General features: G+C 49.5%; 1 protein-coding gene across 1 annotated transcript in view; it reads left to right on the forward strand.

Annotated features, from left to right (window-relative positions):
• COL22A1 (collagen type XXII alpha 1 chain) overlaps window positions 1–17,187 on the forward strand; it is a 253,599-nt gene that overhangs the window by 42,081 nt on the left and 194,331 nt on the right. The window contains exons 4-6 of the mRNA XM_045561068.1: window positions 2,599–2,673; window positions 11,595–11,706; window positions 16,959–17,082. Coding sequence (XP_045417024.1) covers window positions 2,599–2,673; window positions 11,595–11,706; window positions 16,959–17,082 — 311 coding nt within the window. The remainder of the gene's footprint in view (window positions 1–2,598; window positions 2,674–11,594; window positions 11,707–16,958; window positions 17,083–17,187) is intronic.

Consider the following 17,187-nt stretch of genomic DNA (forward strand, 5'->3'; position numbering starts at 1 on the left):
AAACTCTGCCATTCTGAACTAAAGTGGCATTTCTTTAGCAAGGAAGGAGTAGGAAGCGGATATTAGGTTGACAGCTAATAGTGTCTGCTACGCCTCTAGGGCAGGAGCCCAGGAGTTCATGGAATCTCACTGGCTCATCAAAATCGTGGTGCACCATGTGCCTGGAGGTCTCCCCAGTCCACTGCCCAGGGTTGCTTCTCAGCTCAGGTGTCAGCAGTCATTTCTGTTCAACATGAACTGAAGGCCTGTGGTGGGCTTGGGGCTGGGAAGACAGTGGCCATAGGGAGGTGAGCTGAGACCCAGCCAGGTCAGAAGGCTCCCACTCCCTGGGGAGACGGACATACCCGTCAATGACTTCAGTATGGTGCCCTCAGCTCTTGGACGCTGAGGCCCTGAGCAGGGCTCATCACTCAGGCTGGCATGAATGGGAACAAGGCCCTAGGGTTGCAGAAGTCTGACAGAGTCCCTAAGATTGAAGAGGAGGAGCCCTGGGGAGCAAGGAGACACAATGATGTCACAACGCTCTGACACTTTATTGTGCTGACGTGTGTGGAGGCTGCCCCTACAGTCAGCCCAGGAGCCCCCCTGAAGGCAGGGACTGTGACTTTATCTATTGTCTATTTCTGAGACCTAAAAGTAGCTCAGAGTTTGCAACATATCTGGAGCTTGGTAAATATCTCAGTTTAAACAAATGAATGCAGAAATAAACAGATCATTATCCAAGATGTGGAGCTATCCTGGCCAAAAGGAATTGGAAAATGGCTTATAGTTATAGGCTAAGAGAGGCTTTGAATGCTCATCCTACCTCCCTGCCAAGCAGGTGAACCCTGAGGGCCCCAACATCCCTGGGAAGCCTGGCTGGAGGGGTCATTTTGGAAGCCATTTGTCTTGACTTAACCAAGTCAACTATAAATTACTCCTTGAACTTCTTGAATATATGCAGCTTAGTGATGATGCCACAGGGAATTTGTGAGTTGTTTTGGGAATGATTTCGTAAAGAAATTTGGGCAAAATCTACCATTTTCTCTAAGAATCTCTGTCTTTTCTGTGTTCGTGGTCCTCCCCTTTGGATATTTGCGGAGATGTGACTCAGTGTAGCAGCCTCCTCTGAGCTCCAGCCATCAGCCCCCAGAGATTTACTCATAATCGAGGATAGATAGAACCTTCTGAGTCAACTCATTTTAAATTTTAAACTCATTAAAATGACACACAGTCCCCAGCCTGTCTTTCTGGTGTGCTGCCAATGTGAAAGCAATTGATCGTCACCCCACAGCTGCCACTGGCCTGGGTGGAGCTGTCTAAATATTGCGCCGTGCCTGCAGCCTGTCTTGTACGTAGTCCTAGACAGACGGCTTGATGCTGTTTCCAAAATAACCCCCTCCATGGGGCTTGTCAGACCTGCTGGTGCCATTTAGGATAAACATTAAAAATACCTCTTCCCAAGTCAGGAAAGATTGCATGTGTTCCCCTCACTGTTGATGGATAAGGGGGCCCACACTGGCTCTGCACTGAAACATGCAGGCACGTGGAATTGATGGGGTGCTGGGACCACCTAAGAATGTGCGATTGTAATAATGATGTGTGATAACTAAAGTGCTTTGCAGGCAGGGCTGGGTCTCAGGGAGGAAGTGAGCTGCCTCAGGTGCAAAGTTTAAGAGAGTGCAGTCCCTGCTTCCCCCACCCCCGGTGCTACCGTGGATTTCATCTTGCCCCGTCCTCACTGCAGCCCCGTGACATGTGAGTGTGCTGAGGTCTCCTGTGCCACAGATGCCTGTGCTGAGACCTGGAGGTGGAGAGGCTTCTCCAAGCCACTGAGCTCCTTGGTGGTGGGGCCAAGGCGACCCGGCTCCTTACACTTCAGTTAGTGCCCTCCCCGAGATCGTGAGAGAGACTGAATGAGCTCATTTTCCTTCCGACTTTTAAAAAGCGAAGATCCCTGAAGACTTTAAGATCACTCTTCTGTGTAACTGAGAAGTTTTGCTTCCCCTGGGGTTTGAATTCTTCTGGAATTGTGCCTGAAGCTCCAGAAGGTGACATATGAGACATCTTTCTGGTCTGTCCCCGGCACGCAGTTCCCATTCCATTGCCACCCCCGCTGACGTGGAGTTTTCACATGCGTGTGCACGCCTTCACGCATGAGGCTGCCTCTGCCTGTGGCACCTTTTGGTCTTTTGTCTGTTGGGCTAAGTCCTACAAGTCCTTTAAGAGGAACCTTTTCAGGAAACCATCCTCCTTAGCCAGGTTAGGTGCCCTCAGTCCCCCAGCAACCGGCACACCTTGCTATCACTTACGACACTGGGTTGATAATATTGATTTTTGCGTCTGGCTCCCTCTAATGGACAAGGCTGTGAGTTCATTGTAGACAGGGGCAGAGCCGTGTGCATATTTCACCCCCAGTGCAGAGCATAATGTTTGCAGATTCAATGCTTAAAAGTACACGAGAAAATAAAAACGTGTGACGTGCAGCTGCAGTGGCTTCTGCATCTGTTCAAGGCACCTTACGTGCTGTGGGGGGAGGGTCCGTTTGCTGTCATATGTCACAGGGTGTCTGTGGGTCACATTTTCTTATCCGTCTCTATCCCCTCTTGCTTTTCTCAGACGTGCTGTGCCCCAGTGTCCGTGTGGAAGGAGATCGTTTTAGGCACACCAACGGAAAAACCAAGGAAATCACAGGTAAGAGAGAAGCTTGCTTTGGGGTACTATTTTCTGGACCTAAGCATGACCCTAGTAGATTTGGGGTGGCCTCACTGACCCTGTTTCATTCCCATCTTTCACCAAAGTCCTGAAAGAATGGCCTGAACTGCACAGGTGGCCTCTCTCACCAAAGACCCCCCAACAGTAAGGAGCATGCCCGTTGGTTCTGTCTGGCAGACTGTGGGCGTCCTGTAGGAGCCACTCAGTACTGCATTGCAATGAATGAGTTTGCAAAGGAGCCGGTGAACGAGGGAGCAAATGATTGGCAAAGTGAGCAAAAGAGTGAATAATGAACGTGTTTTGGAGGAAAGGAGAGAGTGAATCAGAGTTATAAATGTAGCTGTGAATCAATGGGTGAGAGAACAAAGAGACACGTGACTGCAGACCCAGCAGCAGAAAGAAAGACTGCAGAGTCTCCTCAAAGGCTGTCTCGGCTATGACAGAACAGAAGTGCTGGGACAGTGCCAGGGGCGGGAGTGGCCCCGAGTGCTGATAACCCTGAACATCAATTTAGTCCTCCCTGCGGCCAGGCGTCCTGCCAAGCACCTTCAGTGTGTGATCTCAGGGAAGTTTTCCTCTCCTCCCATACCCAGGGACACAGCTGCTTCAGCCCAGCTCCTCTGTTCCTGGGTCGGGCACCCCCCCTCCCTCCTCCATTGTCCTGGGTCCCCTTCCAGCCACATGGCAGTGAGCCAGGGGAGGTCAGGACCAGGGGAGGTCAGGACCAAGAGAGGTCAGGACTAGGTGTTGGGCGGGTACTGCCAGTGCCCTGCCTGCATCCCAGGGACCTTGCCATGTTGGTGTGCCCTGCTGACTTAAAGATGCCAGCATCTGCATCTTTGTGCCCGAAGGAGTGTTCTAGAATGGTGGAAGGCTGCTCTGCCTGTGTGCACAGCAGGCAAAATGTGCCAGGGAGTTCAGACTCCTCAGCCAGTGATTGTTGGTGTAGAAACACCCCAGCTCTGCTGCTCCCTGGGTTGGATTATTCCGAGGTCTATGCGTGGCTCCGTTTCCCGAGTTTCTCAGCACGGCCCAGGAGTGGTCTTCTCCCAGGGTACCTGGCTTTGCGCCATACTCTTCATCAGCTGCTTTCTTTGCCTGCCTCTTCCTCCTCCTCCCTATCGAGCACCTCCCGAATGAACTACCGGCGCTTTCAGAGGAACCCAGACAAAGGTAGTGTTATTCACCTTTAGGGTGGGCACCTGATGGGTAGGCAGTGTTCAGTGAGGTGCTGTCATTATCAGGGTTTCTTTGTCCAATGCGTGAGATGAGGATGACTTTCATCTTCTTCACTTTATTAACTCAATTAACTTGAAATAAGTGTATGTGTAGCTGAGCAGTTTGCCCGGGGTGCAGAACTGCTGGGCAGTTTGACTTAGATGTTCTGCTTTTTGCCTTAGTAACCCCCAGCAAAGCTCTGGCTCCTGGATAATCTATTACCCATTCCTGGAGCTCGGATGTGCCTGCCCAGCTCTGCCCCCGACACCTCCCATTGACGTCCCTCTGCAAAGTAAGTTCTCACCTTGCTGCGTTACCTACAGGTGGCTGTGTGAGCCATGAGTCCTCTATTCCAGCACCCCTCAGTCGTTCATTGTTCCAAACATGTGTCCAAAGGAGGGAATAATTATGACGATGATGCTGTTCATAGCAATAATAATAGTAACAATGAATGCTCACTGAGCACTTGCTGGATGCCAAGGGATCTGCACTGGTGTACATGTTACAGTTGCGAAAACAGACACAGAGAGATTGGGTCACTTGCCTGAGTCCGTGGGAGAGTCAAAGTTCCCATCCAGACTGTCATTCAGCAAAGCCCCCATTCATAAACGTTTTGCCACATGGAGTGGCCAGTCTTGGCCTTCGAGCTGTGCAATATGTATTCTGAGGTAACTGATTCAGCAGAGTGAAGAAATCAAAGTCATGTTTGTCCTAAAAATTGGGCACTCTGACCCTGATCATCAAAAGTTACTCTCTTTTCCTGCCATAAAAAGGCAAGAATATGGAGCTTCAGAACTCTTCCCGGGAGACTGGCCACCCTAGACAGGCAGCCAAAGAAAGGGGACACAGCACTTTGGCTGTCGTGGCACCCACCTGGTGGATGGCAGAGTTAATTTCACAAAAGCTGCCCTCCCTTTGCTGCCACCAAATCCATCCTGCCTACCATTTTCTGTCCTCTAGAATGTTGTCATATCCCTATAACCAGAATGCCAGCCTTCAGCACTGCCCTGTTCCCTCCCCTTCACCAAGAGCTGTCTTTCCACAGCTCAGCTTGCTTGGCTCTTAAAATCTAGTCCATGCTCCTTGGCCCTGCCTAAGGGTTTCTGCTTCTTCTGCCCCAGCTTATTCATGGGCCTATTGGAATGCCCACCAGCACCCAAAACTGCAATGCTCCCCTTAGCTGAGGACATTTCCTCTTGTTGGTGTGCCCATCCTCACCTTGTTCCCATAGTGAACTCCTACTCATCTGTCAAAGCCCAACTCAGCAGTCATCTCCAAGAAATCACTGTAGACCCCAAAGGGCCATTAGTTGCTGTTTTAGAATTTTATTCTATCCTGAAAACTCCAATCAGAAGGTGTCATAATTATTTGTTTCTTTGTCTACCTCCCCAGCAAGCATATCTACTGTTTGAGGGCAGGATCTGTCCATACTTGGACATTCTTCTATGTGTCCTAAGGGCAGCGGGCAGTACCTGGCTCAATAAATGTTTGTTGAATGAATGAGTGGGTATATGAATGAAATGAGTAAAAGTAAGAAGCATGAATCAAAGCATGAACAAATGAATGATTGGGGGGATGGATGAACCGACAGATAAAAAGGTGGATGGGAGGAAGGGAGAAAGAAAGGAAAAGAGGAAGGGAGGGAGGAAGGCAGGCAGACAGACAGACAAATGAACAAATGAAACGGCCTGCATCATCTGGAACTTAGAATGAGTCTAAAGCAGTCCTGTCATTCTATAGACTAAATAGCAGTAAGTATTTTTTCTACCTAAGAGTAACTGATTCTGGTCAGGAAGATTCAGAAAGGGTGTGTGTATGTGCATGTGTGTGCACGTGTGTGTGCGCATGCACACATGAATATGCAGAACTTTGCATACAGTTTTAGCCCACAGCATGGGTGGAGGGTACTGCTGAGGAGTCTGTCTGGTGATTGGGACCCTCTATCCTGAATCCTGCTGTGTCAGTCCTCAGCCAGTGGGTCCTGAAGCCTCCCCTCGCCCCTGTGGGGTCTCCCAGGAAATGAGCTCACCATGCCAGGTGGGCAGCACCAGTGTGCAGAGCAGATACCCGTTTATGCCACTCTAAGTGCACAGAAAACCTGCTTTGTCTACCGTCTGCTCTAATTATAACCAGCCGTGAACAAGTGTCCCAGCCCTGTTGAGGCTGGAGAGGGGTTAGGAAGAGATGGAGCCTCTGACTTGCAAATTTAAATGCAATGGGGCAATCGGAGAAGCTTTTGTATTCTGGAAAAAAACGCATTTCCCCAAAGCCTCACCTCCAGGTTTTTCCTTAAATGACTCTGGCTATTTTTAGGCCTTATCTCAGCTGTGAGGGGGAGGATGGGATGAGAAGAGAGGTGGGGATGGGAGGCCTGGGTCTCAGATGGTCCTGAGGCTCCACAGCATGGTGGGTCAATCTCCCAACATCTCTGAGCCTCAGTTTCCCCACCTGTGTGACAGTGGATCTTACAGAAGGTCCCTGAGAGTCCCTCTCAGCTCTAATAACCAAATGTTCTGTAAATTCTAGTGACTAAAAGTGTTATCCAACTTTCCTGGGAGGTTAGCTAGTTAATGCTTAGAGAATGTTAGGCAGGGTACAGGTCTCTCGCTTGGCCACAGACATCCTGGCTGTCTCTCTCCTCCCACCTGGGCCCCCACATGCAGATAATCACCGAGTCATGCCCGCGGTACCTCCCAAATAGCTCTCCCATTCAAGTTCTTCCAGCCCTCCCTCCCCACCCGCCCGTCTCAGCAGCCTGCTCCTCACTGGACTCCTGTCCCTCTGTCCCCCGCTGCCAGAATGACCTTGGGAACCAGAAGCCAGATGGTGCTTCTGCCCCACTTTAATGCCCTCATTGGCTCCTCATTGCCTGAAGAAAGAAATCCCAATTCCCCTGTGGCTAGCAGAGCCTGGCCTGCCCTGCCCTGCCCTGTCCCCCCCAGGGCAACCCTTGCTGTGGGTCCTGACATCCCCAAGAGGCCCCGATTCTGTTCCTTGTTGGGGTCTGAGCAGCCGCTAGGCGTCTAATACCTCGGTGCCCCTCTCAGTTCTGCAGTGACAACTGCTTCTTTATCTCACGGTGCCTTGCCTCACAGTCCATTTACCTCGGGAACATTCTTCATTTCCTCTCCCAGCCCTTACTTACGTTGGGCAATTCATCTTTTCTTTCAGTGCCCTTTGCTGCCACCTAATTATTTCCTTGTTCTTCAAAGTTTTGTCGGTTTCAAATCTTTGTTTTTATTCACAGAAACCAAAATAAAAAATGAAACCAGAAAGTAGAGCATATGTTTGCTTTTCAAAACCTGTTTTATTTTTTTCTAATTCTCCCACATATGAAAGCTAAGAGGAATCCCAGGATGAGGCAGCAATGTCTAGTGACAGTGGACAGAACTGTGGATAGGACCAGGCCCGCACGGCAGCCCCTGGCCCCGATGTCACATGGGGCGAGTGTTGGGCACATGTCCACCCGGATTCTGGATTTGCTCTCTGGCTCTCACAGAGAGCGTGGATGCCCAGCGAGGTCACCTGGGAGCCCTCTCTGAATAAGCCACCACGTCCTGTGCACCTTCAGGCCCGACACCCTGGGAAGTGGCTGCCGCTATCCCCTTTGTGCAGATGAGAGACAGAGGTATAAGGGGCTGAGAAATTGCAGCCACGTCTTGGAGATGCTGGGTCTGGGAGCAGGGCTGGGAACCCAGGGGTGTGTGACTGCCTTGCTCCCCTTCCCTCTGTGCCGTACCCGCTTTCACTCCCTGCATTAACTGCAGGCTTTCTGGTGCAGCTACCCCTCCCCACAGCTCCCACCCCAGGCCTCCTGGGTCCTGTCTGGGGTTCCCCAGTGCAGCCACCCTGTGAGGCCATCCTTCCTCCTGCATCCCCAGGGAAGAAGCCACCAGGACACCTGCCACGCCCCTGGCCAGTGCTGGGCCCTAGGAAGGCCTGGCTCCAAAACCTGCTCCCTCCTATCCTGCCTTTGTCTGGAACAAAATCCAATCCTAAGCAGCTCTGTGCCCTTTACCTTTTGGTATCAGTTCCATGGAACCATGGAACTGCAGGGCCCTCCAGGGTTGTCCTGGTCACCTGGTCAAGCTCCTCCATCTGCAGACAACATCCCCACCCACTGCTGGGGGTCCCCAGCCCTGCTGGGACACTTCCAGGCACAGGGGCCCCCATGCACGGGTAGCCCTATGGGTTATCAGAAGGCCCCTTGTTCGCTGGGACCCAGTCAGTTCCAACAGCTGCTCTTGCTTGGGAGCCCAGAGCTGTGGAGACAGTTTACACCTTCTGCTACCGGGTGATGCTTAAACCACAGCTTCTGCGGCTTCCAGTCCCTACTCACAGTGGTGCTGAGGAGAGAGGCTGCTCTGCATTCATTCAGGGGGAACTTCCCAACACCTGAGCCACTGGCATCCCCACAACTAGAGGATCCCCAAGGGCTCCCCAGGACTCTAGCCTGGTTCTTTCTGATCACGGCTGGCAGTGGTGGGGCTCTGGGAGGGAATGGAAGAGCTGTCGCCAGGGCCTGAGGCCCCTTGTGCCAAGGAAGGGCTAATGGCACTAACTGGGCTAGTGGGACTAACCGCTGGTTGCTGGCTTTCCTGCGGACACTTCATCACGTCATCACACTTAGTCTCATGACAGCCCTGCAAGAAATTATTCTCTCCATTTTCCCAGTTAAGGAAACAGGCTCAACAATGTCAGATAATGTCCTCAAAGCCACCCAGATAGAAGTCTGTGTGGGGGCAGAGTGTACCTTGGGCTGCATTAAACACTGCAAATGCTTGATGCACACTATATGCTTGCCTGGGGTTAACTCCCTTGCTCTGCACCGGACTCCACTTGGTGGCAGCACTACCATTCACTCGCCTGCCCCGACACACTCACAGAGATGAAGGATTCTTCACTGCATAAACACTGGACATGCAAACTCACTGTTATGCAAGAGATGAAGCTTCATTGGAAGATAGATTCTTTCCAGCCATGGGGAAAATATGATAAGTAGTTATCGATGCTAAAAACACAAAAGATGACCAAATTGTACCTGTTCTCCCAGTTTCTAGACAAGGACCTGATGCCCAGGGAGACAGAGACTCAGTGAAGGTTGGCTCTCCTTCCCCCCATGCTTGTCCAGAGCTTGTGATGGGACAGGGACAGTAACACCCCTATTCAGGGAGAGGGATCCATTAGAGCAGGGGTCCCCAACTTATGGTGAGTTGTACAATTATTTCATTATATATTACAATGTAATCATAATAAATATAGAGTGCATAATAAATGTAATGCACTTGAATCATCCCCAAACCCTCCCCCCCTACCCCTGCTCCCTAGTCCGTGGAAAAATTGTCTTCCATGAAAACGGTCCCTGGTGCCAGAAAAGTTGGGGGCCACTACATGATTAGAGCATCCAGCGTTGAGTGAGCACCTGCTGTGTCCCAGGCATGTTCTTACCTACTTTCTCATTTAAAACTCAAAGTGATCTTCCAAGATGACCGTGCTTATCAGTAGAGCCAGCATGCGTTGCCAGTGGCAGACAGGGACACTGTGGGCTGTTGCCCCCGGTCAGGCCTGATGAGCTGGTGTTGCCTGATGTCCCGTGGGCGGATGAGACCTTACCTGAGGGAAGGCAGGTAGGGAAGGGTGGGAGCAGAGGTTTGAACCTGAATGTCTCTCATTCCAGAATGCTTACTTTTCCATTACCCTGTGCTATTGGTACCCCAATTTCACAGAAGTGCAGAGGAAGCAAGCTCAGAGAGGTTAATACTTATGCTCAGGGTCACACAGCTCCTGAGTAGGACTCCACCCATGAGCATCTGGCCCATGTGCTGGTGCCTTCCCTTCTGCACAGTCTCTCCCAGGGGTCAAGGGCATGTCACCTATGAGAGTGAGGCCACATATTCAGTTTGTGCTGCTGGCCAGGCCCTGCTGGTCCTGAGGGTGGGCAGGCCGGGCCCTGTCCTCCAGAAGCTCAGCTGGTGGGCTCAGCCTGGGCCCAGTGGCAGCGCCTCTCAGCTGGCTCAGCCCACACACCTTAATGGGCATTGGTTGAGGGACCTCCGGTGTCTGTCCCTACAAACCCACCACCTCCAGAGAGGCAGAATCGTTCACGCCAGCGTGTGGAAACAGCACAGCTTGCAGGTGTGCTCTTTCCATCCATGGTGGAACTTCTGGATGCATGTTTTCTATCTTCAGGACCAAACATCATTTGACATTATGTCATGAATTCCATTACATAGTCTGCATGTGAAGTGCTACTTAGAAATGGCAATGGCAACTCTTAGTCATTTTCGGAGAACTCAACGACCTCAGGATGGCCAGGGGTGGGGAAGGATCCAGTACAAAAATGACCCAGGGCTTCAATCCCAGCACAACTTGCTCTGCTTGGAACCCTTCCCAGGTCACTGTAGACCTGCTCCAGACTGGGGCAGAGAGCCTTCCCTGTCACCCCAGCCAGTTCCTCGCAAATTCTGGCCCTTTTTCCTTATTCTTTCCTGCCTGGAATTGCGTGGTGCACCTGCACTGTGTATTTGTTTATCTTTTGGTCTCCTCACTGGAGTTCCAGTTCTCCTAGAGCCATGATTTTGTTCTTCTCCCTGCTTCAGCCCCACAGCTTACAGTGTTTGGCACATAGCAGGATCTCAAAAATATATTTTGAATGCATACGGGATATCTTGGGACAATATTTAGTGGTAGAGGATACTATGATCATTATAATGAGAAAATAAACAATATAAAAACTATTTCATTGGCTATTCACTGCATGTCAGATTCTATAAGAAGAGCAGCTTTGAATCATATCATTTAAGTGTCACAGCAATGAGGGCTATGCTAAAAAATTCCCCTTTTACAGATGAGTAAATCAGTGCTCAGAGATATCAGGCAACCTGCCTAAGGTCACACAGCAAAAACATGGTGGCTAGGAACACAACCTAAGCCTGTCTAATTCTAATATTCAAACTCTCCATCAGTGCTAAATCTCTTCCCTTCCTGGCATTTTTTACACGGGACTTGGTGGAGAATCGGCTCTCAAAAAAATGTATTAAATGAATAAATGATCTCTTTGCACAGAATTTAGTGGTAGAAGAGGCATTAATCGTTCTAATGCAAGTCCTGCAAGTTCATTCCCTGTTTTTGGCAGTAGTGCTGTGTGATGTTGGAAACAGTGAAGGACTCTTCCTAAAGTCTCATGGCTTAGGTGCCACCAATACCAAGAGCTCTGTTAGCCCAGAGATGCAGAAACGAGTTAGGCCTGGTGTCTGCCCTCGACTGGCTTCCCTCTAACCTGCCGAGAGCTTTCCCCAGTGCTTAGGGACACAGTTTCAAGTCAGTGACATATCACACTGTCATCCTCCAGAACACCGAGGCCCTGCAGCAGTCACACCCAGGACACTTCCTGTTTGTCTTACACTTGACCAAGATCCAGGACTCTCTCAGCACATGTCTGAGAAATCAGTGAACCCAGTGGCTCTGTTCTCCTGCCCCTCTGTCCTGGAGCTCAGTCGAAGCTGTACATCCCATCACTCTGTTGCTTGTGTTTCCCCCTGAACATGTATCTGAAAAGTTTCCTCCACATCCAGTACCTGGGCAGGGTGGGCAGGCTGCCTTCGCAGGGAGTGGATGTGCTTTTCCTTCATCTCTCAGGCTCTTTCTCCAGCAAACTCACCCCAGCTCTTTTCTTTGGACAGGTTTTGACCTGATGGATTTGTTCAGTGTGAAGGAAATCTTGGGAAAGAGAGAGAACGGAGTGCAGAGTTCCTATGTACGGATGGGATCCTTCCCCGTGGTGCAAAGGACCGAGTGAGTGGTCACTTCTCCTTCCAGCCCTGCCCTGGATGCCTTGGGAAAGGGCAGGGGAGGGGCCCATCAGCCGCAGTTGCATCCTCAGCACCGAGCCGGGCTTTGACCTACTCAGTGCCTGGTAAGGTAGCCCTAACATGAAGCAACTGCACCACTCACCTGGGAATTCAACCTGTTTTGTAGCTGATCTATTATCATTGACTTCGTTGGTTCTCTGGTCCTTCTACACTCATCACTCCATCCAGATTTGGCATTAGTCATTCACTCATACGTGTATTTTTCTATTAATCTGTTAAACAGCAAACCTTGATGGGTCTCAGCACACAGCACCTACTGTGGCCCGGCCTTGCATTGCATGGCAGGCGTAGCACCTCCAGAATCATGTAGTGGTTTTGGCGCTTGGAGACCCAGTTTTGGTGTTGACTGGGTGCCTGCACCAACACAAGTTATCGCAGGCCCCAGTACCGCAATTTTCTCATGTTTTCAACCCAGAATGAATGTTCCTGCCTTGCAACATTGTTGAGAGGATATGATATAAAGGTTATATAACGATTTGTCCAGTGTCTGGCACTTATTGTGTCTCTAGTCATGGGCTAAAGATGATAGCAAAATATATTATCTATGCTTTTCACCATGGGTGGACAGATCTTTTGAAAACAAAAATGATACTGCATCATGCCACTTCTCCCCCTCTTCAAACTCTTTAATTGCTTTCAAGTATTCTTAAATTAAAGGGCCGGAAGAGAAAGGCCCCCGTGTGACCTGGCCCTGTCCTGCCTTGTGGCCTCTCAGCTCATCCCTGGGCGTCCCTATCTATCTCCTCTGTCTCGTTTGGGGGACCTGCTAGGCACTCACCTCCCCCCGCCAGGCCTTTGTTTATGTTCTTCCGTCTACCTGGGACACCTGTTCTGCTCATCCTTCAAAGTATGCGCAGCTATAATGTTATGTCTCAAGGGTGCCTTCCCTGAACTCTCAGACTACGCCAGGCCTTCCGCTTACCTACTCTCCTCACTACCTGTATTTCTGCACAAAACGTGGCAAAGTTGAAGCTGCCTGATCAATTCCGCAATTACTTTTCTCTCCCCTCCTCAGTGAGGAGCTCTAGGAAGGAGCCAATTCTTGGTTTTGCTGTAGTCTCTGAGCTGCACTGAACTAAGCTCCACTCAGAGTAGGGGATTATTAAATATTTGCTGAATAAATGAATCAATCACTCATAATGAAGGAAAATGCTTTGTAAGATACTAGCCTGGCAAAGATGGGCTTTGAATGTTAGGTCTCAGAGCTTAGAATTTTGCATGTGCACAGTCTTCTTCTTCTTTTTTTTTTTTAATTCAATAACCATTCTCTGAGTGCCAGTCATGCAGCAGGCATTGTGTCAGACTCTAACGTCACCTCATCCGTGGTTCCCAGTGCCTAGGTTTGATGAGATTTTACAGAAGAAACGAAACAAGTTGCTTTCTCTCTCTGAGCCTTTTTTCCATGGGATGGAGACAGTAGTCGCTGGCAGCCGACTCTCAAAAGAGTCATGTGTCCCCGGACAGTGAGGGTTGCTCTTTCTACAAAGACATGGAGAATCTCGGTGATATTGTTATTAACCCCCTGGCTGTCTGGTCAGACAGATTTCACCACCTTCACAGAGAAGTCAGTGCCATGGCCAAACTTGGGGACATGCAAGGAAGAACAGTCTGAGCTCCACTTCCTACTTCACTCCCCCTTACTCCCTTGGCCTAAAGTGCCCAATTCACCATCCATACCACTTATAAGCAGGAAACATCACATACAACTCCACTTTTAAGAAAAAAATGCAAAAGAGAAAGAACAGAATGCAGGAAGGAAAGCAAAAGTGACACAAATCCAGGGCAGGGGCTTACCAGACTACCCTCCCACCTGCTAATGGCATGTCCTCCTGGTGAGACACGTGGGTCAAGCAGTGGAGTTGGTTTGGGCAACGCCATGTGGATCGCGGGACTGGACGCTGTTTCTGGGTAAGGGATGTGGGCTCACGTCGTGCTGGGAGTTGCTCTGAGGAGGAATTTCTGTCTGGTTTCACATTTGTTTTATTGACAAAACACCTGAGACAATTCAAACCAACAGAGCTCTGACATTTCAAGAAAGATCATCATCCTTTTATTTCTAATGCTTTGAAATTCATATACACACATATACAATTTTAATTTGCCGGTTAATTTTGTTCATAATGAAAAAGCATGTCACTGTCAATATTTATATTGTTTCTTACTTGTTTAACATTTAAAGGGTATTTTACATACTTTATCTCTCACTACAATAAAATGAGGTGAAATGTACTATTCTTCTCATTTATCTGGTGCAACATTTGAGACTCAACATGGGACAGTCACTTGTTCAACATCTTACAGTTCAGAGGAAGCAGAGGTTGGCCTCGAACTCAGGGCCTCTGACCTGAAACCGTTTACCCTTTCCACTGTAATCTCATAATCTGCTGCATTATTTGTCGAAAGGGTTGAATTGAGCCATTTTTCTTTCTTTGGATGTTCTCTGTTAATGACCTTTACCCTTCTGATGATAATATAATATATGTAAAATATATATATGTATGTGTGTGTATATACATAAATGTGTAGGACACATATGTGCACATATGTATACACATATATGTATATATGGATAGATCTCCTAAGAAAAACATCTTTAGGGGAACAAAAAGGTCATTAACAGAGAAAATATCTATCTTTTCTTAGGATGCACACATACACACACACAGACAATGTGTGTATGTATTTCAAAGATATAAGAAGAATATGTATTCAGAAAAAAAGCAGTAGCATAGTTGGACTCATTAAGGAAATAAGGAAAGAAACAATGAAATGAAATATCAATCTGTGGCTAAAAGCCTGTGTCTGTAGACCTAGGTGGGAAGGTCCCATCTTCCTCCCACATGGTCCATGACCAGGGTGTCCCTGAATCCCCACGGATGCTCGACTGCTTTGGGGTATGAGCTCTGCTCTGACTGCCTGGATGTGACCCTGGGTGAAATCCCAGCTCGGAGAATGACTTTAAACAGCTGGGTCTTCATCTGCCAGCCTGGGTCTGTGAACTGAGAATCCGAGAAGACCAATCTTCGCTCACAGGTTCTTTAGCCAAATGAAGTCCCTGAGGATCTGTGAGTCTGAGAACCAGGAACCCAGACGCCTCCCCACTTCCCTTCCTGGCTGTCTGGCCAGACAGATTCCACCTCCTCCAACAGAGAAGTCAATGCCATGAACATTCCCGAGGCAGCCCCCCGCCCCCAGGGCAGGATGTGGCTCCACCATGACCAAGGCTCTGCAGAGTCAAGGTGCCGTCAGCTGAGGGTTAGGAGAAGACATGGGAAGTCAACCCCTTGGTCACCAGCCATAGCGCATTGAGTTAACCCCTCAGATCCCAGGTGCCCTCACTATAGCATGAGGATCTTTCTAAGTTCTTGCAAGAAAGAAATGAGATAATATGTGAAAAGTTAGTGTCAAGCTTGTATTAAGCCCTCAAAAAGTACTTATTTTTTGTATCTTAGGATTTTATATCACATGAGATCCTATGTGTGAGTACTTTACTGGATCTGAGAAACACTATGGAAAAGCAAGCTAAACTTCATTCTGATAGAGTATTAGTCTACTATAGATCAATGGTTCTCAACCAGGAGAGATTTTGCCTTCGCCCCCAGGGGACACTCGGCAGTACCTGGAAGCATTTTTGTTGTCACAGCTGGTGCTGGGGACCAGAGGTGCTGCTAAGCATCCTACAGTGCACAGGACAGCCCCGACGTCGGTATTGTCTGGGAAGCTTCCTCCAGGAAAAGTAGCAGGCCCTGCACTAGCACTGGGGAAAGAAAGGTTTCTTCATGGAAAACTGTGTTGACAGTTTTCAGAGTTCTTCATTCCTTCAACGTTTATACTGTGCCTGCCATGCTGCTGGCGTCCTGGTGGGTGCTGAGGGGCAGGGTTTGTCAGTGTTTCCTCACTGGGGACTTCATGAGCATAATGTGGGGAGCACAGAGGGACAGAAGACAGGTGGCTGTGAGCTGAAATGCAGAGAGATGGGGGAAATGAGAGAGTGATGGAGATAACTGTTTTCTAGCACCCTATTGGGGAAGGGACAGAGAAAGGGAGAAATAGGGAGATTGCACAGGTGCTGGCTGGGGACGTGGATCAGGGGAGGCTTGGTTTTGGCTGGGGGGGGGTTATGTGCTGACTGGAGAGAGGCAGGAGGGAGCGCAGGTGCCTCTGATCATGGTGCAGAGGAAGATGGCAGCTGGCCCGAGAATGCTCTGAGGACAGGAATGGGTTTAATATCTGTGGGGGAATCAGTCCTGCACAGGAGGGAATTAGCAATTTTCATTCCTGAATTTGGAAGAGAAAGGGCAAATATAGGGCTGGCTGGGTGAAGCAGCAGGGGACTGAGGACTGCACAGGTGGCTCCACAGGTGTGGTGGGAACCCAGGGCTTGGTGGAGAGAAGAGGTGTCCTGTGTCTTATTCCATACCAGCTGCTGTAATAAAGTCCCACAAACTGGGTGGCTTATAAACAATAAAAATTTCTCACAGTTCTGGAGGCTGGAAGTCTAAGATCAAGATCCTCATAGACACCATCTTTTCACTGTCACCTTACATAGTGGAAGGGGTGAACAAGCTCTCTGGGGTCTCTTTTATAAGGACACTAATCCCATTCATTAGTGCTCTGCCCTCATGATATCATCACCTCCCAAAGGCTCCACCTCCTAATGCTGTTACCTTGGGGGTTAGGGTTTCCATATACAGATTCTGGGGAACACAGACATTCACACCATAGCATCCTGGAGCATGGGGCAGGGAACCTAGAGGGATGAAGGCATAGCAGTTTGGCCTTGATGAGAAGAAATGGGGCAGGGGGAGGTGAAGCCAGGGAGGCCCTGCTGCATTCGATCCAGGGAGTGGGAATGTGGCAATTTCTTATTGAGTTTTTTGGTCTCAGTGGTGGTAGAGAGAGAAAGATGATGCACACCTGGTGGGGGGAAGGTTTGGAGGTGCTGAGGGTGGCTGCAGGAAGACAATGAGGGGGCCATGGACAATGGTCTAGAGAGGGTCACTTTGTGGCCCTGACCTCAGCAGAAGGCAAGAAAGGAGAGCCTAAAAAGTGGGTTGTAGACATGTTCAGGAGGTCACATTGGCAGGACGTAGTGACTTAGGATGTGTGGGCTTCCTTTGTTGTCTCCCTGCTCATGGCGCTAAGCCTGGTGTGTCTGTCTCTATTTTTTTCCAGGGACGTGTTCCCCCAAGGTTTGCCTGATGAATACGCTTTTGTCACAACCTTCCGGTTCAGGAGAATGTCTCGGAAGGAGGACTGGTATATCTGGCAGGTCATCGACCAGTACGGCATCCCACAGGTACGGGCAGCTCTGCCCCATCTTGATGGTCCCCGGCATTGTTTCCCTCTCTCAGGGGAGGGCACCACCCCCTCCCCATGTTTTCTCCAGGGCCCTTGGTCCTGA

Source organism: Lemur catta, chromosome 9 (assembly GCF_020740605.2).
Source record: "Lemur catta isolate mLemCat1 chromosome 9, mLemCat1.pri, whole genome shotgun sequence".
NCBI classification, from domain to species: Eukaryota; Metazoa; Chordata; class Mammalia; order Primates; family Lemuridae; genus Lemur; species Lemur catta.